The sequence below is a fragment of the Anopheles coustani genome, chromosome 3 (assembly GCF_943734705.1).
Source record: "Anopheles coustani chromosome 3, idAnoCousDA_361_x.2, whole genome shotgun sequence".
Lineage (NCBI taxonomy): Eukaryota > Metazoa > Arthropoda > Insecta > Diptera > Culicidae > Anopheles > Anopheles coustani.
The window spans coordinates 46,494,264-46,521,802 of record NC_071288.1 but is presented as its reverse complement, the minus strand read 5'-3'; the positions used below and the strand labels follow the sequence as shown (position 1 = coordinate 46,521,802).

Genomic DNA, 27,539 nt, shown 5'->3' with positions numbered 1-27,539 from the left:
CGGGCTCGGTACAAATCGAACCGGCTTCCAATCGGGAGAAGGAAATGGGAGGATGTGAATGAACTCGGAAAGCGTTCCCACTCAAACATGAACCGCACGGCAGGAACAACCTGCGCTCCCCCGACACATGGCTCGAACGGGCAGACAAACAGACCACCAGATAGACCAAAACCAACCAAGACTGACAATCGGAAGTCTATGGAAGGTGAACCGCGCCAACCAGGTGACAGTTCCCGGTTGGTTTAGGGAAACGATTGGGATTGTTTTTTCTTACTATACCAATGAACAGGTTGGGTGGCATCTTACGTTTCCTGGATCGTCCTCAAAGTTCCTTTTGTGGCTTCCCTCTCCACCGAACCGAAGGAAAACGGTTGGCCAATGGTGGCACCCTGTACGCCCTCAGAAGCATTCAGTCTGTTCAGACCGAACTGCCGGAACGGAAGGAGAACCCGAGACTATCGCCTTCCGGTCGGTGAACTCCCATCCCTCCCGAGGTGAGTTCCGGGAAATCATTGGGAATAAAAAGTTGGACAGTAACAGAATACCTGTCCATGCCGAAGCGCCTGCATAGGCAATGGTTTGGCCAAAGCCGCTTCGCTGACGCAAGATGTAAATGTGGCAATTGCAAAGGATGGCACCGGCTGGCTGCGACGGCGTGCACACAAACCAACAAATTCATGGCCGGCAGCTCGGGCGCATACAAAAGTGGCACCGGATTTCCAAAACCCCTTTTGCATGGTACGTGCGTACCAGATAGTTGCTTCAGTTTAGCAGATTTTACTCTCACCTCCTTCAACGCGGTCTCGGTTTCTTTTTAATATTCCTCATACCTTCTCGTCTCAAATGGATAAGCCAACATTGTTGTCCACCAACCTTGATCGCACTGGGTGGGAAAGGAAGCTAACCAGCACCGGCAGGGATGGTTAAATCTGTTTGTGTATTAAAATTTTATGGTTTATTTTGTACGGATTTGCTTCGCGAACTGCCATTCCTTGTGCTACTTGGTGTACGCAATCTCACATCCATGTTGCCTTCTGTCCTTTTGGGTATGCCGGTGGTGGAATTTAGATTTTTTATTTGTTTTGCTTAGTTTAGTTCAGTAGTTTTCTTAAGGAAAGAATTTACAATATTTGAAAAGGATACCATCCAACTCACAACGAGCTGCTTGTTTTGCATAAAACTCTGTCATAACAATAAAACATGTCATCGGTTTATCTGCAAAACAATTTAAGAAACACTTTGCCTGAGTGTAAAGATGAGAATTAAAAAATATTATTTACAATAGGGCTAGAGAACTTAGGCAAGAATGAAAGTCCCGGTATTGTTGAACGTCAAGCATAAGTATTAAAAATGTACGATACACAAACACCTGTGTCGAAAAAAAAACCATATAAGTAAGTTGGTACCAGTAGTGACGAAACGTTCACTATTCCCGGCCATCGTTACAGAGTATTTGTACAGTGTAGTTACCTTTTACGACACCGTTCGCGTCCACGTACGCCCCATTCGGCAAACAAATGAACACACGATGACAAACCCGCGGGGAGCTACTTTCGTGAGAAATTCATTTGATTTTCGAATGTAAACCGTAGCGTCCGCGCACAGTACGGGCATAAAATGGCATAAAACAACGTCGTTTACAGACTGCTGGATGGATTGAAGGAAAAGGGATGAATCCCCGTCTTCTTGCGCTCGGCCTGGAAGGGAAGACGCTACGGCCCTCCACAGCACAGCAAAGTGCAACCCGTTTATGTGCCATCAGCCCGTGTTGGACTTTCCCACCGGGACCGGGACCGGGCCCGAAAGGATAACGCCAGCGGATCGTGCACGCTTTATGATTCCCCGACGGCGCAGTAACGCATACAAGCGATGATGGAAAACAGCCCGACTAAGTAAATCTTTCGGCGGTGAAAGAAAATGCTCCGCAGTTGAGCCCTTCCCTCCAACCCGGCACTGATGGTGGTGGGATGATCCGACGGGGCGGTGATAAAACAGGAAAAACTTCAAACTCTCTTCAAAGGCTTCAGCGCCTCGTTTGTCGATGTGTAACGAAATATCGTTCCGGTTTCGTCTTTTCTAACTCACCAACGGCTTCGGCATGAATTTATGCTGATCCCGTTAGTGGATCGGCTTGAACCGAGAAGAAGGCGCCGGGTCCTAGGCATCGCATGGTGCGAAAGCTTCCTCAACACAGTTTTATCCTTCCGCACGGGTTCGGTTGAAAGGGTTCGTTTGGGAAGCAAAAAAAAAAGAAGGGAAATCGAAAAAAATCCCTTAACAAGCATTACGCATCCACCGGTACCAACATCAAAATGATGGGCTCCATTTACGTAAAACTCGCTTCTTTTCCGTAAACCATAAATATGCAACACTTTTGGGCCACCACCCATACCGACCCGCCAATCCGCTGCCATCGGTGGAGGGCGTCAATTTTTCCTTCTGTCTCACCCGTTTCTTCTCACGCAATCGGAAACGATTGATCGCACCCGCGCCCGGGACCCACCCATTCGATGGGTCGTCTCCCGGTGCCGATCAATGGAAATGATACTAAACAGCGTTTCGATATTTCAATTTATTCTCCCCGCACGGGCGGCCACCATCTTATCACGCCACCCTCACTCAATCACCCCCGGGTGGGAGTGAAATATCGTGGCCAAAGTGCACATAAATTCGTAACTGCTAAGCACCGTAATCCGGGCGGGAAGCAGATTTAGGACCGTGGATTATGTCTCAATCCTTGCAACAGTTTTGTGCGCAGCTTGCAAAACCGTTTCCATCCTTTTGCTGAAAAAGGACTGGAGGGTACCATGGTGGAGCAACAGGGTTTTCCAAACTTCACCTGGAGACGCTCGAGGACGGCACGGTGCCGGAAACTACTTTTAACAAGCACTTTCGACATAATCGATCGAATCGATGCAACGTTGTACTAGAATGTGCAATAGTGGGTTGAGGTGGTCCAGGTGTAAAAGTAATCTGCTTTGCTAACCACCAGAAGCGTTTGGTTTTGCATCGTGTTTAAGCGCCCCCGATGGGTCTGGAGTTGGAAATGGGAAAACTTTTGGCATAAATAATACGATCTAAACACCCGTTGCATTAGTTTGTAAAATGCATTGATTTTCTTCTCGGAACTGGACAAATGATAAATTTTGAACACATATCAGAGTATGCAAGGGTGGGGTAACTTACTTTTTAATTATTTAACAATTTAAGTAAAATATCTACGGTCTCCTGTCCATCTCTAACATAGTTTAAATTAAAACGATAAATAATTCTGCATTTCAAGAAAAATACTTCTTACCTATATTAAGGACCTTGCACAACATATTAAAATAACTTTTAACTATCCCTGACAATGTAATTTACTAAAATGTTGTTCAGCATTTTAATTTTTATTTTTTGTGAATCAAAGTTGTCTGCCCCTAGACTTAACCCAGGAGGAGTCTATAGAAGGAGATCAAGATTCAAGAGCCTCTTGGACTATCAATGAAGATGGAAACTCATGTCATAAGACTCTCAACATTTATGGGTACTGTTAGTACTGTTCAAAGTTTAAGCACGATTTATTAAGGATTCACTTTAGGTCATTATCCTATGATATTATTTTTGAAATATTGAATAATAAATTGATATCATAATAAAATATAAATGTTTCAAATTTAATTTTCAAAATGCATTAAAAGAGATATCACGAACTCTGGAAAAACAATAAAAGAATTATTCAACAAGTCGCTGAAAAAATCGACGGTGTAAGCAAAACATCGAAACACCTTTTTAACACTTAAAACAAACGCGATATCAAAAGATTTCGAGTATGAAGCATAAACAAAGAAAACTAGCAGTTGCTGCATGTTATCGATTCTAATCTGCATAAAAGTGCTTCTCACAAACGAACGTGCAATTGGCTGGAGTCACCAGCGTAGGATAACATGGAGTTTTATGTTTTGCTAACACCGGTGCACTAATCAATTTAGCATCGAGAATCTTTCAATAACAAATTCTGTTTCGAACGATACCTTTCGATAGGATCGCAGAATAGTCACTGTCGAAAAAGTGTCCAAAATCGAGGAAAAAAAATGTAGGGACACATAGAAAATAATAATATTGGATCCGCCAGAATCCAATAATCCAAATCGAATCATCGTCACGATTCGACATTTAACCAACCCTTGAGCTTATGGGGTGATGCAGACTCAGAAACAGTGGTGTGCAGCAGAGTAAAGACCTTTCCTACATTTTCTGTTCCGAACAGAAATGTTGCCCTGGCCATTCCGGTGCTTTACGTGCCGGGCGTGCAGTAAGTGTTTCATGCACTAGGACGCGCTTTTCGATAAACTATGCTCAATACGCCCTGATTTCGTTCGAGCTCCATCGATACCGGAGATTATGGGAGGGGCGAGCAGCGTACTCAGCGCTGCAGAGAACGAAAAAGGCCCCATCGACGAAACGGAAGTGTCCGATTTATGACAAGATTGTGTCCTTCGAACGTGCCATCCGATCGGTTGTTCCTCCAATAACCCACGACAGATCCTTTTAGATTTCGGTTCCATTTTCTCTGCCAAAAACTCTTTTCGTACAACTGAACAAACGGGCGCGCTAACAGAAGACGCCTTCAGTGGACAGAAGTGAAATAATCCCACCGATCCGACCCATTGCTCAGGTCACCAGTGTCGCGTTCGCACGCTGCGTCCACGCCAGGCGCCAGTTTTTATGGGAATCATCCTACTAGCATATTTTTAACCCAAACCAACTGTCCGAGGCCCGTTCGAGGAAGCGCATTTTAATCGGATAAATGTTCCTTCGAATGAACGCCAACGAGGGAACGGCCGTGGAGTGAAACAAAAATTCATATAAGAGCAAGAAACAGAGTGAAAGCTGCATGCAGCATCCGCTGTCTAGGATTCAGTGGAGCTCTGTAGAGAGCGCCATCGGGCTTTGATGAATACCAAATTAGACACTTTCGATTCGCTGGACACCGAATGGAATGTGACGAAAAAAAAAGAGAATGGGCGACGGGATTTTGCTCTGAAAGACTCGTGTGTTGTGCAACACACTATGGAACTTGGGGAGAAAAAAACTATACCTCTTACCGTGGTTCGTTTTCTGGGAAAGATCAGCTTTCGCTCGTTCGGTTCATCGGTGGCTCAACGGTCTTTACATTTGCATTGACAGTCGTTTGTTTTGGGCAAGAACGCAAAAAAGATTCACTCCAAGCGACCCGTTACTGAGACGGAAATAATTTGATTCCAATTTCGATAATTTCGCTTCCCTGTTATCTGATCATTTTTATTCGAACTAGATTCGTTCTTTTGCTCCTGCCATTCTTTTCGTGAACCTTTTTTTATACTTTTTTTTTACTTTTACTTCTGACTACAATTTCTGTGTTCTTGGCAATATTCTCTCGTTTTACGTGCTCGTCTACGCTTTTCACTCGCAGCAAACGATAGCTTGCAACCGACGATTCTAGTGTTATACATCAATCGTATCCTTAACCATTTCTCAGTTCCATTGAACTCTCCAAACGCTAGCCTCCGTAACTATTCCAACACGAACGCTGGTGGCCATCATGAACCTTTTTTTTTGTCAATATAATTTATTTTTACTCCTGGCACACAGAACTTATCAAAGGACTGTTGCTGCTTCTCATTTTCTGCTACATTTTTGCACTCGCAGAATCTTCCGCCAATTAGAGTCTGACAACTCGTGTTTCGTCAGTTCGGTTTTTCATTTTCTTCTTCGCCTACTAAGAGCAGAAATGTGAGAACGATAATTGATTGGATGAAATTTGCTTTTCGCGATCATCACCGATTTCGTTTTTGGTTTATTTTTATCTGTCTTCGTTCGATTGGAATGATCAAAAAAGAAATAACAAAAAAAAAGCAAAACTAGCAAATTGGTTCAAGGAGAAAAAAAAACCAAAAAACCGCACTCGTTAGCAGTCTAAGTAAAATTCCCTCCTTTTTTCCGACCATCACCGTTTGAACAATTTTACCATTGATATTGAAGCGAGTAAAAAAGATAATAAAAATGGAAATACGAGCGAAGTACTATTCAAATAAAATGCAAAATGTCTTCCAAAATGTCAACGATTCAGAAATGTTACAATATGATTCGTTGTAAAATATTAACCATTTAAAATGTTAATGTTGCTATCCTTAAATTGCACTAACAAGAACACTGAAACCCTCCAATTCTAAATTTCTTAAGTGAACATAATTCATTTTCTTCAATGTTTAAGATAAAGGGCTTTTAAGATAAACTTTTGAAATTTGTATATTAAAATACATTATAATTAGAAACGAAGTAGGAGAGTGGGAGACTAAATGGTTCCATAAGCAACAATGAGAGTTTTTACATGAAATACCTTTAAATTTTTCTAGCTCTATTGGTTGGAGGATAAATTATTAATTTGAGCCGAATGTTCTGCTTAGCTTCACACAACCAGAGGCGATCTTAATCGATATTTTCAACTGACTGTTAAATTCACTAGCATTGATTCAACTGTAGGTAAACCTGAGCTAATTTTTATGGAACGTGTACATTTTTCTCGATTCGAGCTAGTGTCATGGCGTCGGGATTATGCCACACGAATGAAGATACTACTTGATTCTCATTTAGTACGTCGTTAGAGAAATCCGTGCTGTTTTTGACAGCTGGCCTGAAACGTCCCAACAAAGTGTGCTCGGGCGAAAAAAAAACAACCCCTAACAACCGTGGTGACGACAGGCCACGGAAGCTACGGCAAAACATACTAACCCGATCCTACGATACCGGCTGCACACCGGAATCCACGAAAAACTCGCTCATACTCACCAAATCACCAAACTCTCAACGACTGTCCCGTGGCTGCGCTGGGCCATTTGCATGCCGCTCAGTTGAACGAAAATAATCCACCCGTCTAAGTGAAACAGACACAGGAAAAACTGTGCGCTCCCGGGACAGCATGGGTTCCGGAAAATGTGCAAACTTTCGCCAAATCACAACAGCGTTAATGCGCTTTCGAAAACTGCTAAATTATGCACAGCCTGTGATATTTCCGCCTTTGTCGGCTCCAGAACCGGCGTTCCCTGTTTACCGTGCTCGTCGACGTAGACGGTTGTCTTTTGCCAGAGTGTCGAAGCGTTTTGTTAGTGTGCATCTTCGTCGAAACCCGAAGTGTGACAATTGCTTCGGACTATGTTCAGAGTAAAGCCAGGAAACCTTACTTTGAGATGGTCCGCATAAAGTTACATTATATAAACTGATTCGTCCAACAATAGTCTCTAAGGGGAAGTGAAAATGTTTATTAAATGAACTGACAAGTAATGCTGCTCACGTAATCGCGTTAGAAGCTTTCCGCTTTCTTCGTTGGAAAAATTCTTCCAACTTCACAGTGGAATATGCCAAATTAAATGAAGGTATCTCGATGCTTCAAGTTTTGACCCAATTGACGGAAGTTTTACTGATCGAGGTGAAATGGGTGCTAGCTTAACTTAAATACTCAAGGCAGCACGAATTGTGTAAACTAATGTGCAGTCCTTATATTAAAAAGGAACCTAACACTTCTTTAGAAATAAATAAATAAGACAACGAATGTTCCTTCATTTCAACGCCATAACTGGGTATTGGACCTTTCCAAAACCGTCCAACTTTTTCGCCTGCGGTTGCAACGGGGCACCCAAATTGCTTCCAACGGCTCGGTGTAATCATTAAAGAAGCATCAGCGGCAAAACTGTTACCTCGGTTCTGCTGAATCTGCCGAACGAACTTTTTTGCAAACTAGGCGGCCTTCTTTGGCGCACCCTTCTTGAGCCGAAGCCGGCGGAAGCACCAACGATGCTCATGTTCTCGGCCGTCCAAGCTTCAAGTTTGCTGAAAGGATGAACTTTTTCTTATCTTCCTGGAAATGACGCAACAAGAATAGGAAAAAGAAAAACAGAGCAACAAAATCACACAACCCCTCACACAATGAACTGGCAGGCATGTTAAAAAAGAAGTGAGGAAAATTCTACCAATTGGTCCTAACAATTTTCCCTCCCGCTCGCTTACTTACCGGCTTTTCGCTTTCGAGATTGTTCCGAGCGATAGCTTGGTCGTTCGAGGGTGGTCAAAAAAATATAAAACACCCCAAACTAATAATATTTTACACCTCATTGCAAGTATCAGGAAGCACACAGAAATGTCGCCCCAAATGAACATCAACCGTTGATAAACTTTCGATTGGGTGCATGACATTTTGCTGTTCATGACCTCTAAAGACTTCAAAGAGATCTTAAGTATGTTATTAATCTAACATACTGACGAATCGTAAAATAGTCTACTGGATAGAATAAATCTGCAAAACTACGGATTGTAGATAGGTTGTGTGCATGATCTTGTACCAGAACACACGTTCAATTTGTAATAAAAGAAACAAACAAGATTCGTTAAACTAAACACCCGAGGTGAACAAAATCCTGTCATAAATTACATTGTTAAAGTGAGTGTCCGACGACAAATACACACTCTCCGCAACAGCCATCGTCCGACCTTGGCGGGACAACTTCCACGAACTAATGCCGCAACAAATTTTCACCAACTGTCCTGGGAACAAATTACTTCAACCGCTTCTATCCAAACACAAAAAAGCGCCTATAAAAAGCCCCCTCCTTCAGCAAGGACAGCAAACGCCTGCAGAAAAACATTTATCTCAATTAGACCTATCTTGTCAACAGCTGGTTATCGGCGCGGCTCTCGGACTAGCTAGTAATCGCGGCCCTCGCTGTAACAAAAACCTCTCCGAACACCAACACTCCAGCCCACGCGTGTTGTCAACCTTGCTCGTTTAATGTTACACACCGCTTCGTGCGTTTATTGTCAAATAATCGTCCCTCATGGCAGTGGTACGGTATTTGCTCAGCGAGGATGCTGGAAATTTTGCGCAGGAATTCCATGGAAATGTTTGGAAGGCTTCAAAAACACACAACCAAGCAAGTGTTTTGTAAATATAAGTGGCAAGAAAATTCTGGACAACAACTCACAAACACATTCTTAAACAAACTCACGCAGGTTCACGCTCGGTAAAGTAAACTAGGCGTGTACTGCATGAACAATTGCGAGGAAAAAATGGCGTTACAAATCCTCGTCCGGCAACCAAACCCAACATAGGCACTAGGCGTTGGAACATTCAAAAACATCCCCAGATACAACGTTGTGCTAGGTGGTACGTGATACAACAAAAAGCGTGCCAACAGCGAAAACAACTACCACCGAACCAGGGAAAAGGATTTTACTGGAGAGCAACTTGAATTATACTTTAGCAACTCCTTTACCTGTAAGAAAGTAGGGAAGTGTGGTGGGGAGGAATTTCCCTGCGGAACCCAAATTGGACCAATTGCAATCGTGTCCTCTTGATAAACCCTTGAAAAACCTTACCAGAATTGGCAAGCAGCAAGACAAAGGATTCACCTACATCCGCTTGGGGGCTCTAACCATCCCTCGAAAAACATACACACCAACATAGATATACACACACACACATGCGAATGTTGTACACTTCCGGTGGTGCTTCATATTCAGCCGTCGTACTAGAAACAGATTGTTGCCCTAGATTTCTATTGTAAAGGTTGTCAAATTGAAATGCTGCTCATTTCGCCACCGGAAATCAGTACGAAGCATGTGATGCGCACTATCGACCAAATTTAAATTTAAATATAGATCTCAAACGTCGCAGGCATCTAAACATTGTACTTGTCTACTTTATTTTGTATCAATTATGATCTATAACTATCATCCAAAAAGCCGCCGCTGATGCGTTGTTATTGAAATTCAACTTAAATATCTACTGCTTGTCGATTTTGTAGACCAATATATTTGACGTTATTTCAGTCTTTGTTTCGCAATGCGTTCCTTTTACTTTACTTTCCTTCTTGGAAGGTTCAAGAATAATGAACAATAAGTGGGTTACGTTGCTCTATCAAATTTGGACATCGCAAGATATATTGAAATGAGAAGGCTGAGTTGCCGTTATAGCTGTTTCGAATCTCTTAAAACTTTTGTTTTCCTGGCATCAGAATTCAAGATTATTCTAATTCAAAGTACTAAGAATTTGAGATTGAAAAAGACTACGAAACTTTACCATCGGCGGTAACAACTGAAAAGATGAAGAACCAATGAAATCTGATTTGTTTCAGATTTAATCGAGGATAAAATCGAGGATTTTATAGTGTTCTCCATAATGTTTAGCTTGATGTCAATTTTGCAATGTACTCGAATTGACTTCGTACGTTGGGAAGTAATGAGATGCATATCAGTACCGATACATTGTATTTGCAAAAGATGCGTATATTGTCTAATGAATAGAATCTACGGCAAGGAAGATTATTTATGAGTGGGATACATGAGTGTCTAAAGAGATTTGTGAAACCTTGTTAGGATACCGTATTCTTGCCGTAATCATTTCACATCCTATTCCTGCAGCATCGGACATCATTTCCTAGCAGATGCAGTGTGACTTTCAATGCGATTACATTGTTGTTATACATCGTACACCATGTAAATTAGTTTCCTAGAAATCCATTGTACAAAGTAACTGAGGCACTCCCACTGCATCAGGATAAGAAATAAGTAAGCTCAATCATATTCATTAACAGAGTTGGAAATGTTCTATAGCTTACGGTTTTCTCTCACTTTCATTGTACCGTACCACATCGTTTGAAATTTCAACCCGTTGGAACTTCACACCCATTGAAATTACTATGCAAAAATTTTCGAAATACAAACGCGTACAAAATGCACAGTCCGAAATGAATGGTATACACACGCAAAAACTCGGGAAAAAACATCGCTCGATGCGTGTGTCGTAGAATTTAATCGAAAAAAGATAGCCGAATCGGGTCAAATGCAGAAATGGAAGAAAGCAAAGAACCGAAAAAAACGTCACAGCCATTGGTGTCCTTCTTGGTACGGCTGGCCGAAGAGCGATGATTAATCCGATTATGGTACATTTCCACAATGAATTTATTAAATCCGACAACCTCATCAGTCTGCCCGGCGATGCTTTGAACGTCAAACGCCGGGCAGTGTTGGTACGTTGGAGAGCGATAAGATTAATTTACGTTTCGTTCTGAGCACCAGCAAGGGAAGTTTTTTTTTCCAAAATGGAAGATATTTTTAATCGAAAGTTCGCATCGTTTGTGCCTCCATACATTGTTTGATATTGTGATATTATTAAAGCATTAATTAACGCATCCTTAAGCAGGAAGTCATTGTGCTGTACTGACCGGCAATCAACAGTATGAAAGGGGATTTATTATATGGTGGTTTCATATGACGGGTATTTATTGACCAGGAAAGTTCATCAGGCCATTTAAATATATTGAAGGGTAGCAATTATATAACCGTTGCGTGATGTGCTGTGAAAATAATCATTCATATATCTTCATACATATGTCATCAAGTTTTGTCCGCTACATCATAATAAGTTAGTCGTATTTATATGAACATTATTTTTCTATATACCAAATCTCATGTCTTTGTAAGTTCGTTTACAAGAATATTTTTTTACTGCAAGAAGACAAGAATCCTCTGTATTTATTCAGTATAGAACGATGCAACCTTTTGAAATTGAAAAGAGCATTTTCTATGAAATTCAAAAAAGGTCTTTGAATGAAAAAACTAAAGAAAGAGAAGTCTACGGGAAGGAAAATAAAATTTTAAGAGAAAAGTGAACGTAAACAATTGTGGCGGCGTCGAGCAAAATATAGGACCCACGACATTAAATTAAAAGTGGCATAAATATTAATTTTAAAACATCCTCAACAAGGAGCAAAAGGGATCGCTACGCCGCATTGCCCAGTGTCTTGGTGCTAATGCGCCTCGCCGTGCACTGGAATTCTAACCAATTTTCAATTGCACTCATTTTCCTCGCTTTTTCTCTATCCCTTTCCAACAGTATTCGCTGCTGCAGACGGTCGTGGAAGCCTGCCAAAAGAAGCGCCACTGCAAGTTTCTCGCGTCACCGAAAACCTTCGGTGGCGATCCGTGCCCGGGCCAGCGGAAGTTCGTCGAGGTGGCGTACAAGTGCCGACCGTGTAAGTACACCTATTTTGCTCCACCGTTGGCTCAATAAATTTCACACACGATAAAATCGGAAAAGCCCCACCAGCGTTGAAACTGGGGCGAAGGATTTGTGGTAGGAAACTTGCGTTCCGGGACGAACTGTTTAGTAGGTCAAGCGGACGCTCCGCCACGACAATGACGGCGGCGACAAAAGGGAACGGATCAGATTTATGCTGATCAATAGAAATGACACCGCGGTACCGGGTTTGTGTTCGGCCACTAAATGCCCACCGACTAATGTACCATCTGCCAGTTTTGTCTGGCAACATTAATTGTCCAGGCGTCGTCCGTCTGCGGTGCGTGCAAGTCGTTATCAGTTGTCCTCGGGAAGGGCTCATAAATGTCGTCGGCATGAATGGGACATTATGCTTCTTTATGATGACACCCAGGCGCCTTTATGGTGTATCGTCGTAGAGAGGAGTATGACTACACTTTTAAATCATTGCTCCACATTCATCCAGCTGGACTTAAAGCTGACACAGTTAACATTTACTAAGTGTTTTCATTCCATAGCTTTATTTCATACTCAATTTGGTTGGAATATTCTCAAAATGTATTCAATGAGCGTATTTTACTATGGACATTCTCTTAAATAAATTCATCCTCAGTTAATTACACCTCAAAAGTGTCCAAACAAAGATTTCGATAGTACAGTTTTCGATTACAGCTCAACTTTCAATAACACCAAAGACAAACAGTCGGTAATGTGTTTACTGGCCACAATGGCCATGTAAGCGAGTGGAACAAAACAGGCAACACATGGCAACGACCATCGTAACAGCAATGACGACGAACACCATGATGAAAAGGAGATCCGATTTAGTCGGTCCACGTTGAAGGTAGAACTCACGCCGAAAATTACATACCAGCTCCGAGTCGTGAGCCATCGTGTGCTTAACCATCGCTTTGTGAAGACGTTGGTGGAAAGGGAAAAACGGTGCAAACGTGGTTGCCTGCTGCTCCGGGTGCTCGAAGCTGCCGAGTTCGCGGCCGAGAGCGATCGCACCTTCCGAGACGAGCCCGTTCCCGTGATCCTGGCATCCGTACAGAATGGCGAGCTTGTTCGGTTGGGCAAACACCAGCTGGACATTTGGCCAAGGTATTGTCGTTTCCCGATCGATCTCGGCGAACATTAACGGTGCGAGCGTTGGCTGACGGTAACTTCCGGCACAGTCACACACGAGAGTTAGGTTGGTGTAGCCTGGCATCCACGCTAGGTGCGCCTTCAGGCAAAACCCGTATCGGGTGTGGTTGTCAAATACCACAAACGGACTGTTCGGGAAGCGATCCGGTAGGAGCTGGTAGATGGAGCCGTTCAGCTGAAACCCGTCCGGGGCCACTTCCGCCGAAGGTAACGACTCGCACTGCCCGTTACGCGTCACTGCCCGCAGGGAACCAATCAAGGCAAATACAGTTCCAACGGAGAAATACCCCATCCTTTCAGTGTACGGCTATAACTGACCGTGCGTGGTTCGATCAGATGCCTTTTTAATGCAATCGACGAAAGCGCCATTATTATTCCTCCATTAGATAGCATACAACCATTGCCTTCGTAACCAATTTTAAACACATTAGTCCCGATTATTGTCTGAACAAACGTCGTTAATAAAGTGACCCAACTATCCTGCAAATGTAGTAAAAGAGCAACGCAGAATATCTAAACTGAAACAGATAGAATGTTGTTAAATTCACACTGAAAAGATTGAAAAGATACATATAAATAAAATTGAATACAATATCAAATAATTGAACTGAAGAAGGCAAATACAACGTAAGTAGGAAAATATGGAGGACGAAACAAAAAGTTATAGAGTAGTTACGTATTTTATGAATACAATATTAACACCCTCATGACGTTTAATTAAAAATTTGTAATGGCTTCCATAAGCTTGTATAAAGTGAGAATGTTAGCAAAAACCAATCTAATGCCGCAGGATTATTTCCGATAAACCACATTCAATCCTATGTTAAAAATACGTTAACGACAAAATGAAAATTCTTTTTTAATGCCCCAAGGCATGCAACAGAACAAAATCATTTGAAATCATCTGCCTATAAATAAATGATGTGTTAATTGTACTACGAATCATTAACTGCATTTATCAATTCCAACACTTGTTTAAGCTACCTATGAAATGCTAGTCTTTTGCTAGACAAATAGCACTCAGCATCCAAAACGCCTTAGGCGACGGACAAATTCCCAGTACGACTGTAAATCAATTAATGAAACCCACAGTAATAGAATCGTGAAACCGTAGCCAACAGCGAATCCGACAGCTAATTAGTCCAGCTCCAAATGGACAACGGCTTGCCACCTTTCCGGCTCCGTCACTGGTGCCTTGCTCTTCGCCGCACTTTACCAATCTTTTTCCCATATTATTATTTCCCATTTCCGTTGCAGACGAGTTCCGCAGTAAAATAGCATGCGAAAACGATGTAATTCAATTAATTTGCAACCCATACTCCCGGATTGCAATCTACAGCGCCAACTACGGCCGGACGGAGTACGAAAGTCTTCAATGCTCTCAACCGCAGGGCGTCAAGGAGGAAAGTAAGTAGCTCAAACCCTTTCACACGGTGTTACCCCTTGCTCTGCTGGAAAACCCCACCAATGTGGCCGAGCGTGGGAGCAAACTGTCTCAAATGGTGCTATCAAGGATGGTCCGTACATTAGTTGCTTTTTACTGCCCCACCGGTTGGCTCCCGTACTTCCTTCGGAGTGGTGTAGGAAGGGTAAGAACGAAACGGCACGGAATGGTTAGCATAACGCGCAAAAAAAAAAAAGGAAGAAGCAGAAAGCAAACCGGCATCCGACAAAATTCCAAAACAAGGCAAACCTCGCCCGAGGGACCGTTTTCGCACCAAAGCTAATCGGAAAGGAATACTATTGCACGAAACCCAATAGCCTCCGGCAACGGACCTTCACCAACCAACCCTTCGTAGGCATACACTCAAACACACACACACACATCTACACAGCATGAAAAACGGATGTTGCCATGCAGCGCAAAGGGTCTCACCCCGTCGTAATGGACCTTTCTATCTCGTTTCGTTGGGTTTTTGGACATGAATAAGGACAGCCCCGCGTTGGCCCCGCGTACAGCGAGTTGTGCGGACAGCATCAGGCGTTTGCATCCCCGTCACACAGTCGGACACTTTCTTAACTCTATCTGTTTTATTACCCTCCTCACTTCCGCAGACTGCCTCGCGTCGTATGCCACGGAAACGGTCATGCAAAAATGTCACGGTCGGCGGAAATGCACCCTGTCGGCGGACAGCACCACGTTCGGCAAGCCGTGCCGGCCCGATTCGAGGATGTATTTAAAAGTTGTTTACACATGCGGTTAGTATACGGAAAGTGCGCTGCATGTCATGTGGCCAACATTGGCTAGCCGCTTGTTTGGATTGTTTGTAGTTTTTGGTGAATGAGCGAGTGAGAGTGTGTGTGTGTGAGAGAGAGAGAGACAGTGGCCGGAACTACGAAACTGCACGATGGTTCTGCCTTTCGGCCGCAAAGTCGGAGCTTTGGATTTCGGTGGCAGATGGTGGAAAATTGTTGATAAAACTTCTCCAGTTTTCCAACCTATCGTCCGGTCATGCTGAACCTCAACATGCGGCTCGTAAGCGGAAGGTGGCTAGCGCTGTGCCATATGCTTATCAGACTCGTATATTTTGTTCTTTTCCCTTCCATTCACCATGCACCGACACCAGTGCCTAGGAAGGTGCTGAAAGATCGCTTCGATTCGGCACCGGAACCGGACGAACCGCTGCAGAGCGACCTCGAGCAGGACCAGGACGAGCTGTACGACGAGGATCAGTTTTTCCGCGAATCGGAAGCGGTACCACCTGGACCGGCCCCGAAGCTGCAGGGCAGCCCAGCGAACGGTGGCCGAGTGTCGGATGTGCCCGTTTTTGCCGGCGCTCCCAGCAGTACCGCCGTTGCACCGCCCCGCTCCGTCCAGGACATCATCGACGAGGGTGATTTCCCTTTTGGAGGTAAGTTGTATCCCATAAATGCGTGGGAATATCATATGTTGGAGCCGCAACGGCGCCGCTTTGGCCGGAGCTTATGGTCCGGGTTCTCCAATGGGTCAGATTTTACCGGGTAAAACAGTACAAAACTTCCACTGTGTGTTCACCTCTACTACATTTGCTTCACACAAACAAGATAGCACGCAATATCTGTGAAAATCGCTTCGGAAAAACGTTCGAATTTCACTAAACGGCACAGAACATGCACAGGAAACAAATCTATCATTATCAAGTTATGACCTTTTTAAACAAATTCAGAACCTCGCGCATCTTATTTAAAAGATAAAATTACTCCGAAGCGGGTATTGAAGCAAGCATGAACGGTAACGCTCGCAAATTACAAGTGAAACTCTTCAAGCGGTATCATGTTCCACGTCAAGCACATACTTTGCTCGCTATTGCCATAGTGAAATTAAATATGGGAGATTTGCGTTAAAAATATGTTTTTGGGGAAAAAAACCCGAATAAGGCTCTCACCTAGTGTTCCTTGTCCAGAGAAACGGGCTTAAACACGAGCCATGGTCAATGGCGTGTAAGTGTTCTTCAAGCGAAGCGCAAGGAGATTACAAATAAATAGCTTTCAAGGATGCTTTATCCGCTTGCAGCGATAAGCAGAAAATTACTCACAGCGATAAGCGTTTCGATGGTGGATTTGAAATGACAAACCAACGAATAAACGGTCGTTGTAAGGTTTTTTGGTTTTGTTACTACCAAACTGTGAAACATGAAGCATTTAGTATCGGGATGTTTGAAACATTATTCTACTTTCCATGAATTTGAATTCAACCACAGGGGCGCCCAAATGTTATTCACTTCTCAGTAGCATTTTCAATTTCGTTCTGCGTTCCTCGTTGTCGTGAATGACCAGGCGCCTCCATCAAACAAAGCATCATGCGCCTCCATTTCATGGTTACAGTTTTTCGGGAAATCATCGCACCATCTTTTCATGTCCGAAATTTGATCATCATGGTATTTCGTTACCAGGAAATAATATAATTTTAATAACGAAGATCACAAGAAATTAAACAGTCCGGTAATTCTGCGAGGTATAATTGCAATAAAGTATCAAAAATGTTGATTAAAAAATCAAACACGAGTGAGCGAAACTCAGGAAAATGTAATAGTCCAATGCATATATAGATCGAACCGATGAAACAAAAGCTAGCTTTCATCCATGGAAATGCCACAAGAAATACCAAACTGTCTCAGTAAAAATACTATTTCACAATTATGCTCGTGAAAGATGTAAAAAACTACAATATTTAAAAAGACGAACAACTTGAGTATTTTGAAATCGAAATGAAAAAAAGTGAGCATGCGCTTGTATTTTACGAATATTCAACTAGCTACATAAAAATGTATTTCTTTCGATGGCCCAATTTTCCAACTAACGATACTGCTTGGCTGCTACAGAACCCCAGTTATTACATCATTTTGCTTATTTTTCTCAGCCAACATTGTACATTGAATTTAACTCACATATATTGTTTGTAACTCTGATTTAATGAAAACAACATTTCAAATAAACAGTTCAAGGAAAAGTTCATGCAATGCATGTTCATTTGCAATAAAAGTTACATAATTTCACTGTTTTCTAAACCAGTTGAATCAACTAAAAGGCATCTAGTGGTTAAACCTCTACACTATGCACTTGGTTTAATGTTTCAATTGTATTGTTAAAGTATTCTTACACTTCTCTAAAATATTAAAGCGGATAACTATAGCTTATGAGATTTAACACACACACTTCTCCAAGAATAATCTTCGAATGGTGCCTGTGTCGAGAAGACTATTCTCATGAATTTGCCGCCATTTTCTTTCCTCCTACTTTTTCCGACAGAATGTCAACTTCTTTGAGTTAAACGGCAACAGTCTGGAAAGCGGTTCAAGCTGCCATACTTAAAGACAGAGGAAGTTAACGTGCTGTGCGATGATATCTTTTTAAAATTACAATCCCATTCATGATGTCCCCTTTAAGCAGCTTTGCCGCGTCCTTCACGTTCACTAAAGGGATCAAAACGAAATGAACGAAAAATATATGGAACAGCGTTCGCTCACATAATAACCGCATCGGACGAAACGAACGCCATTATACGGAGGAAAAACTGCCCAGTCTGCTGTGTGCAGCAAATTCCCAAACAAGCCGTTAAAGTCGTTGCGCTGCCGGTGGCCAAAATAAATTGTCTCATCCTGTGTCGTTGTCAGCCGGTGCCGGTGGAAAAGACGCACCGGTGGGGGACGCCAGAAAACCATTTATCCTCTGCCAGCATCCTTTGCATTCCGTCCGTCCCAGGAAAGCACACACCGTACAACAAGTTTGTATCAATTCGTGGCCACTCCGTAAAAGTGTAGCGTAGTGGGGAGGCTCAAAGGTAGTGGCTTCAGTGAACAACAGGCTCGGCTACTTGGGTGTACGATTCGTATGTATCTGTTTCTGTCCGACTACCCTAGTAGTGACAGTGGTGTCAGTGACCGAAGTGTGGCACTTTGCTTTGGACCAACCGTCCCATTGGGGTCTGACCGTTTTCAGCCTTGACAAGACGGCAGCTTTCGTTTCGCAATACGGAAGACTCTTAACAGATCGAGCGGTCCCGGGCTTTGCACCCTACGGGGCGAAACAGAACGGAACACCAACTGACCACCGCCGGAGGATTCCATTCGAGACGACATAACTCACCCCGGAACACGGTCATCCAGTGGCGAGCTAATGATACATAAATTACCAATGCACTGGTTTTACCGAAAGCGAATGCAGTGCAATCCCCATGAAAGCGAAGATTAATACATCCACTGCTTTAAAACACTTCGTCTGCCCGATACAATTAATGTCGAACGTTGAGAAAAACGTGATCTTAAGCAGTTCAACCTGCGAGCGGTAGAAATTGCTCTACGTCGTTTCCACACTCTCCTCGCTCCGGTCAAGCTGGCAATACGGCATACGAGTTTCCACCACGTTAACCGTGACGGCACGTGCCAAGCTGAACCATTTCAAACAACGCTCTTGAGGAACGATAAGGCGTGCTCTATTGACATAAATATCCGACCGTTTGCACAAATGTCACAAAGCAGTGGACAACCAAAAAATGACCGTAATCTTTCCAGTCCCTACGGAGCAGTTCGGATGAAAAGATGGTTCATCTGAACTGGTTTTGTCTCGTTTGCAGCATCACGTATCGGGAGGATTTTCACAGCTGCATATTGGGAGAGAACGGAAAACTAATTTCAGTTTATGAAATGACCCTTTGAGAACCCGAATATAAAATATGATATTAATATTTTCATTCGAGAAAAAACTACATCTCATGTGTGTCTGAATATTGAATTGCAAAAAGATGAAAGAGCATTTTTAATTTCTAAGAATAACGAACTTGATATTATGTTAAAAATGTTGAAAAAAAAAATGCCAAATGTGTATTGTTAATAAGTATTGATTAATTTTATAGCCACACAACCTTCAAATATGTTGACGTATTTTTATAGATATTTTTAAGGAAACTTGTTTTCAATATTGCCACACCAATCATTATATTTGTTCATGATATCATTGTATTTGTTCATATTCAGAGGAAAATACGAACACTTCTTCACGTTTGCGCAACAATGATGTTTTTGTTTCCGTATGTACGCGCTTTCCGGTACTCTAACATTCTCCAGGGCAGTAAATTAACATGCTTCTGAAACAGCCGTGCCCAGGCGGAGCGTAAACCAATTAGTCCCGGTATCGTGTGACGAGATGCAACGGTCTTCGCGCGCTTCGTTCGCACAGGTTGGAAAATCCGGGCTAATTTGAAGACGTACTACGTGACAGGTTACGTAATTCCGTTATGTACTCTGCTAACTGTTTCCATCTCCAGCATCTCGCGGCAGTACCACAAACTTTCGGTGAAGATGAATCGTCTAACATAGAAAATCGGTACCACCTAACTGTGGCCAGTGTGGAAGATTTACGAGCGTGGACTCAGGAATAGTCAAAATGTGGTCCAACTCTTCGGTTCACGAGCACCTGCGAACCAATTCTCGGAACAGTATCTTGATGCTGCTGAAGAAAATTAATTTTTAAAAATCCTTGCGCTTATTCCTTGTTGTTGTAGTGTCGTAGAAACATCTTGTAAGCATAAAGTCAGTCAGAACGAGGTAACGTTACTTTGCACAGCGGGTTTGTGCTTTTTTCAAGTGTGTTTTTCCATGACACCTTTCCGGTACAACCCGTTTGCAATTGACCTTCTCGGCACGTGCCACAAAAAACAATCTATGCAACTTCTGGTGATTATTTCCCAGCTTGGGATGGTTTTGTTTGTTCGGTGCTAATTCAAATTTGCATTGCAATACTCGTTTTACTTCTTTCTCGTACCGTATGCAAATTATGTGCACCTTATGAATAACAAAAACTTTTAGCTAAGTATTTTGTACGCGGGTAATTCGTATTTTTTTTATCAATTAGCAAACGCATTCCTTAGACGGCTCAATCAACACCTGATGTAAATTTAACTTCTTAAAAACTTTTAGTCTGTAATGAAATCGAGGTAAATTTAACGAGGTACGTGAGCAGCAAGTAAGAGATTTTTTCCCTGGTGAATATTCTTCAAATTGTTTAAAAAACTCAACATGGGCTGTAGCGTCAAAATCTGAAAGCATACAGTTCAGAATATTACAATGTTTTCGAAAAAAAATCACACATTATGTATATTTCTTACTGTATTCACTGCTATAAAAGTTTGTAATATGGTGCTTTTGAACATATCCACGCTTCATTTTCACGCTTTTATATCGATCACTTATGTGTCACGCACCAACGCGCAGAAGTCAGCACGGTCTTATGGACTATGAACTAAAACTTCATCTAATCCTTCCACAAAAATGCACCCTACGCGATAGGAAGTCCGATGGACTCTAACCGTACCATTCGCTACGGTAACCGTACCGACGTATCTAACCAGCGTAACATGGACGCGTTCGTGGAATCGCGTAATGTACCAAGCAATCAGTCATCGATCGGCACTTTGACGGGCACAAAATTGCTTCTTCCGGTTGCCCCTAAAGACGCGGCCCAGCGGCTGTTAGAGGATTCCAAGTTGATTCCAAAACCAGGCCCGTCCAAAGGCAGGAATATTACGTCTACCGACAAACTCGGTAGCGCCTACGAGGTAGGCAATCCGCACGACACGCATGAGAAAACGCTGGATGAACGGAGCGATAATGCCTTCCTGGATGCTTGGTGGGAAATAGGGCAGTTTTTCAGGCGTAAGTAAACTGCGTTTTTCCTATGCATTTTTCAAAGCAAATTTAAAAAGACGCATTGTAATACGTGCACAGGTTACTTTTGACCTGTGAAGTTAATCAGTCAGTATAACTTCATTTGGTTTTAGTTTAAAAAATGTGCTTATCTGGCAGAAGCTACAAGAATGGCAACAGCTACATATGTTTGGTCTTTATTTATGTGTAAATTATTGACAGACCTTCCGGTTATGTTCAAGCATAACGTTTTCACAGCCAAAGTACGCCAACTTCCTGCCGGAAACCAATTAGACTGAATTTGTTCACACTTGGAAAATTCAGAACATAAAAGTCGTTCATTAGTTCCCCCAAGTAATCGAAAAAAGGTTCCTTTTCCCTTGTGGCCCCGTTAGAATGGGCGCGGTAAATGTCTACCATCGAGCATAAACAGCCTCTACGTGTTGTGCAGTTAATTTGATTTAATGGTTCAATAAATAAACGGTAACAGTAAATCGCCGGTTTGGCTGGCAGTGGCTCGAAAGTTGTAATCAGTGGTTGGCAACCTGGTTGGGTTTTTTAATTCATTAATAAATATATAAATGGAATTTTTCGAGAGGCTTTAGCCAACATAAATAGATTATGTGATTTTTGTTTTGCTCTGCAAAAAAGACACAAACGTATCTATCATGTTTCATTGAAATCAACCTGGCTCAACTGTTCCCTGATTTTCTAAAAGGCATAAAAATCGATAAAAAAATATCCTGATACGAAAAGCTCTTTTTAAGCCATTTCCAACGCGCTGCATTGATACTAATTTCTTCGCTTTTCCTCTCCGTTTTTCACGTCTTCATTCGCTTTCGCACACGGTAACGAATCGCGTGCAACGATGCAGAAAATCAGGAGAAATTCTATCTCTACCTTATCGTGGCGGTGACGGTGGCCATACTGCTCTGCGTGTCGATCGTGATCGGCCGGTTGGTGGTGCAGAGGCGCCGAACGGGAGCACCGGATGGAGACGATAAATTCCAGACCGCTAACAAGGGCGAAACGACGCTGCCGAACGGCTTCACCGACGACATCTCGGAAATCGATGCCGATATCGACCTGCAGACGCCGCTCCCGGTGCCGAGCGTATCGCGCAGTGATGTAAGTAGCGTCGGAACGAGTCACCGTATGCTTGTGAAGGAACCCGTTTGCAATGAACTATTTTCTGTGCTCCACTTTTCACGCTCCCACGGCAAACCTCACAACGACGACGACAACAACAAACTAGAGCTACGGACACTACACACCTTCGCCGGGTCCGTACGGAAACCTTGGCCCGTCGAACATTTCCCACACGTCCACGACGATGCTCGTACCGCCCTGCTCGATGGGGGCCATCATGAGCACCTCGCAGCCACCGGGCTACCTGAGCGGCCCGATCAACATCATGCCTTCGCAGCTGGGCTCCAGCATAGGTAAGTAGTGCCACTTTGTTTCCTACTAGGTTCCGCTGCGAGCGGTTTACCCTCTCGAATGCAAAGCCAAGCACCAGCTTATCCACGAGAAAGTTCTAAAACCATTTGTTGTTCAAACACAAACTATCTACTTCGGCTACAAAGAGTGTTTCAAAGGGCTTAATTTTATGCTTTGTTGGGTTCTGAGAAAATTTTCACCATTTCTAAATTGTTAGATGGCCGAAGTGGTTGTGTTACGACATTAAGTGGTAGAAAAGTAAATACATTGTCAAATCAGCACTCAATCTGTAGTTTGTTCAAGAAAAGTGCTTGTTTTGTTCAATAACAAAATGTAAATAAAATTAGCTTCTATATCCTTCTCGGATATGCAACACATTTGAACCAATGTATGTACACTATAGGCATACAAGTTTAGTTTATTTCATTACCCGTAAATACATTATGAACTCAGTATATACCACAAACATGGTGAGAATAACCGGTTCTGAAACACTCCCGCAAATTATATTGATAAACTTTTCCCCTTAAACCGGATCGAGCGATTTTCTCCCACGGCATATTAAAGCAACAAATCGGGGTGCTTTTTAAAGTAAGCCATATTCCATGCTGGTATGTTTATTTTCCAGCCTTCTTGAAATATCCTGTTCTCGACTTTAATGGTTCATCGTAAGCTTAAAACAATAATTTAACTCATCCAAACCCCCCGCAGGGCAAGGAAAACGTCCGGAGCGAGCATCAGTTGCGCCCGTCGGGCTGGGGCGAGAGTATATAATTAGCTTAGCGTCCCGGAAGTTGTCATGTTTTTCCGGCTAAAAATCCCACCACCCAAAAACTCCTACATTAAATAAACCATTATCCGAATACTCTACAGGCCACCGCGACGCACCAGGGCATGATACTTTAATTAGTCGAAATTCGCGCCTAATATTCACACACACACAAACTCATAGGCATAGCTGTCGTAATAACTTTAGCTTTTTGCTCCAAACTGAAGGAACACAAATTTTACCATCTCCAGGCGCAATCCGTTCCGTGTTGCACCGGGTCGTCTTGAGAACGGTGGCTGATGGTCCCTTGTGGCAAGCGAAGATGGGGACGAAATTGGGAAGGAAACATCGAGGCAGGAATGGGTAAAGATAACATTCTTCCAACTCCCGCGAGCGAGGATTTCCGAGGCGTGGAAAATACCCCTCGAAGCTCCAGGGGGAAAACCTGTAAACTTTGCATTTTGTTGATGTTAATTTTCTACTCTCGGTTGAGCGAATTCGCCCGCCTTGGGAACGCGCGATAAATAAACAAACGTCACCGGTCAATTTGGGAGTTGGTGATTCGCCAGGTGTTGCCGATGGAATAGATGCGAAGACAGCTGACGCCGGTGCGAGAACTGAATTGACGTCAATTCTGAGCTCATTTGGCCGGGCGCATTCCGGTTCTCTCCAGGGAAAGCCTCAATAAAGGTGTTATGTTTTTGTCCGTTTTACACCAACAGGTGCCATTCGGACGCCGCTTGCTGCCATGACGACGCTACCGAGGCCACACCAGGCAACGCAACAGCTGCCGCCCGGGTTTCTCAGCGGTGGCTCCGTCATCGGGACGCAAACGCTGCGCCGGTTATCGAGCGACCACGACGGCAACACGCCCCGCAGTCTCAGTAGAGGAGCGACCAACGCGCAGTACTACTACGGATGACATCCGGTGCCGCCGCCGTCGGCCCTGCTCGCATCGTCCGGCCGCCCAGCGGACAGTGCCGGCGCGGGTTCGGGCCAGTCGACGCAGCAACAGCAGCACCAGCACCATCACCCATCGCAGTCGTCCACCAGCGTCACCCAGCAGCACCAACAGCAGCTGCAACCTCAGTCCATCCTGAAGAACAAGGAACCGACGATCACCGAGCTGGAGGATACCATCGTCATGTGTCCGCCCAATCGAACGTACTGTTTCTAGAACTACAGCATCATCCTGCTAAGGAAGCAACGCACCACCGCCAACGTCATCACCACGGCCGCCGCCATCTCCGCGATGCAGGAGAAAGACGCCGAGGAGGAGCGCCAAATCCTGTCCACCGGGATGCCGGACCTGGATCTCGTCTATCTGTGAAGGCAAGTTTGTGAAAGCTAATTAAACTTCTTTCGCCAAAGCGTGACCTCCTCACCCCCACCCCCACCCTGGCACCGGGTGGGCGTGCTGTGTGCTGATGAGGCGCGTCGAATCGCGCAGCAAACAAACTCGCCGAACCACTGATTAGCCACCGGGAGGGAAGTTTAATGCAAGGCAAACAATAAACGAGAAAAAGAAGAAAAAACACGAACGAAGGCACAACTTGAGGACACTGCTAAATCCACATTGCCCCAAAAGACCTTCTTTTTACGGTGTCCCTCTGTGTCCTTCCTTGGTCGGTACTTGTCGGAACGTGTGGTTTGCGTTGCGATTGCATACCTTCTAGGGGCATCCGGTGGGGGGCAGTACATTTGATTCTCTGGGAGAACAATTTTCCCGGATGGAACGGTGACCATCATGTTGTATCCATATTGTTCGTATTTTATATCGTAAGTCTATAGTATAGCGGCCAATCTAGGAGATAGAACGTGAACAAAGGAAGAAATACAAAGACATGGGTTAGTTACTCGGATTTCGGGTATTCAACGATCATCGCATCGGAACTGGTCACCAAGATGGATGATGTAAACCGAACCCTGTTATGAAGTAACGGTAAGCATATGTAAAAACCCCTCCAGTGTGCAACACGCCAAAAGGTTTTCGAAATTTAATACCACTTCGTACACCGCTGGGGTTAGGGAAGAAACCCTAACGGAAGCGAGGAAGGGTTCGTTGGCATTAAAAATCGCAAAACAAAATCCCAGCCCCGACCAGATGCATCGGAATATCAGATACAAATGTTGTGTGCAATTTAAAGTTGTTAATTAAAATCGCATAAGCGACTCACAGGGAATAACAGAAACCTTGTTGATTGAAAGCGTATTGATTTTCATCCATCTACCCGCATGATACGCATCGCAAAGCGATGCAATCGAAGGAGTGGCTCGGTTGATGGTGTGTCGCTGTGTAAAAAGAAATTCCTCCGAAGCGCCCGGGGGCGATTGGAGAGCCAAATGTAGGAAAATTTATAGGAAAATTCGATGAATGTACGATGAACCGACTGGGGAAGGAAAATGTGGAGAGCAATGCATTATTGATAGTTCAACCGGTGAGTGGATGGTTGGAGTTGGTCTATTTCGACCTTCTCGTTTTTCTCCTGAAGCAAAGATCTTTTTTACCAGTAAGACGAAAAGTAAGTTGGGTAGGATTTGAAAGTCCGACGAATGTAGTTCTCATAGATCTCCCCTCCGGATCATGTACGGGCTCGACGACACATCCTTGGAGCCATTCTCGGTTACAGTGTAAAAAAGTCTCTTCAACTAGATGATACCATGTGACGGGTCCCAAAAAGATTTCCCGAAAAAGGAAGAATAAAACAACAGTAAACGAAACCGAAACTTCTAGTAGAAAAAGTAAAAACAAACACACCCACTCTGTAAAGCTCATCCATCCAATCAGCCAACGAACCTCGAATCTAGTCTGACAGCTGTCTGTCAGTGAGCGGACGGGCATGTGGTGTGTGTGTTTTTGCCATTCCCATCCGACACCGGTCGGCTTTAGGCCGAACTTTGAATTGGTAATCAGGGTATTCTGGTGACGACGCCGATGGACGCCGGTGTGGCGATGATGGAACAAGTAAATAAAAATTCCATCCCCATGTTGTTCCAACTGTCGGCCGGATTTTTGCTATCAAAAATTATTAAAGTTAATGCTCCAGAAATAGGGCGAAAAATTGACTTGCAAACCTTTTCGAGCTAAGTTTCCGGCCATCCACATGCAAAAATTTTAGTGAAAATAATTTAATTCGAATTTTTGAAACACATATTATACCTGTTAGTTACGAAAAAGTTGGAATGTGTTGAACGAGTGAATAACAAAACCGAAGCCAATGTGGTGTACAGATCTGAACACATTCATACACCAAATTATTCATTTCATTTATGAGAGAGAAAATTATCCAGCTGGAATACAACAAATGGGAAAACGCGTTAACGAAGCGTTAAAGGCGAAATCTGTAAATGAATGCAAAATTAGACAATTTAGAAAAGTATCACCCTCGATAACATAAAAGGAGTGATAATGTAAAGAAGTGAAAGATGTGTAAGAACCCATAGCTAAACTAAGTTTGTTAGATGAGATTTAAGAAAATACCCATGAACCCGCCGTCCGGATATGGCTGGTTAGTGGTTCTGATCCAGGGCACAGGAGCGATAGTTAAGTTTATTTATTTGCCAAAAGTATATTTTCCTCCATTTGACGATGGTAGCGAGGCACTGGAACAAAGAAATCCCAATTCGTTACTGCCATTCCTACAACCGTGTGTGGAGTAAAAAGGGGAAACAAACAAACAAAAACGTAACACACCCAACAAACAACCGAACCTGTAAATAAATTATTTTAATAAACATGCCGTGTTTTTATTACATTCCCATTTTTTTTTATTATTTTCTTGATGACATTTTTAACCCTTTCCACCGTCGGATGCAATTAGCGCTCGAGAAACGGATGCATCGGTTAATACCACTCCCAAATCGAACGGAATTTCCGGACCCAACAACACAGTCGGAAGATGCAACGATGCGTTGCGTGTTGCATACTCTCCCGGGCGTACACTCCACATACTGTGGATAAGCGGTGTAATTTCGTCGCGTGGGTACAGCC

General features: G+C 43.4%; 1 protein-coding gene across 1 annotated transcript in view; it reads left to right on the top strand.

The window, feature by feature from the left end:
* The window catches only part of LOC131260295 (protein eva-1-like), a 75,924-nt gene extending 51,454 nt beyond the window's left edge, over positions 1-24,470 (top strand). The window contains exons 4-10 of the mRNA XM_058261990.1: positions 11,909-12,047; positions 14,477-14,626; positions 15,275-15,418; positions 15,787-16,071; positions 22,214-22,467; positions 22,595-22,781; positions 24,271-24,470. Coding sequence (XP_058117973.1) covers positions 11,909-12,047; positions 14,477-14,626; positions 15,275-15,418; positions 15,787-16,071; positions 22,214-22,467; positions 22,595-22,781; positions 24,271-24,470 — 1,359 coding nt within the window. The remainder of the gene's footprint in view (positions 1-11,908; positions 12,048-14,476; positions 14,627-15,274; positions 15,419-15,786; positions 16,072-22,213; positions 22,468-22,594; positions 22,782-24,270) is intronic.
* The last annotated feature ends 3,069 nt before the right edge of the window (positions 24,471-27,539 follow it).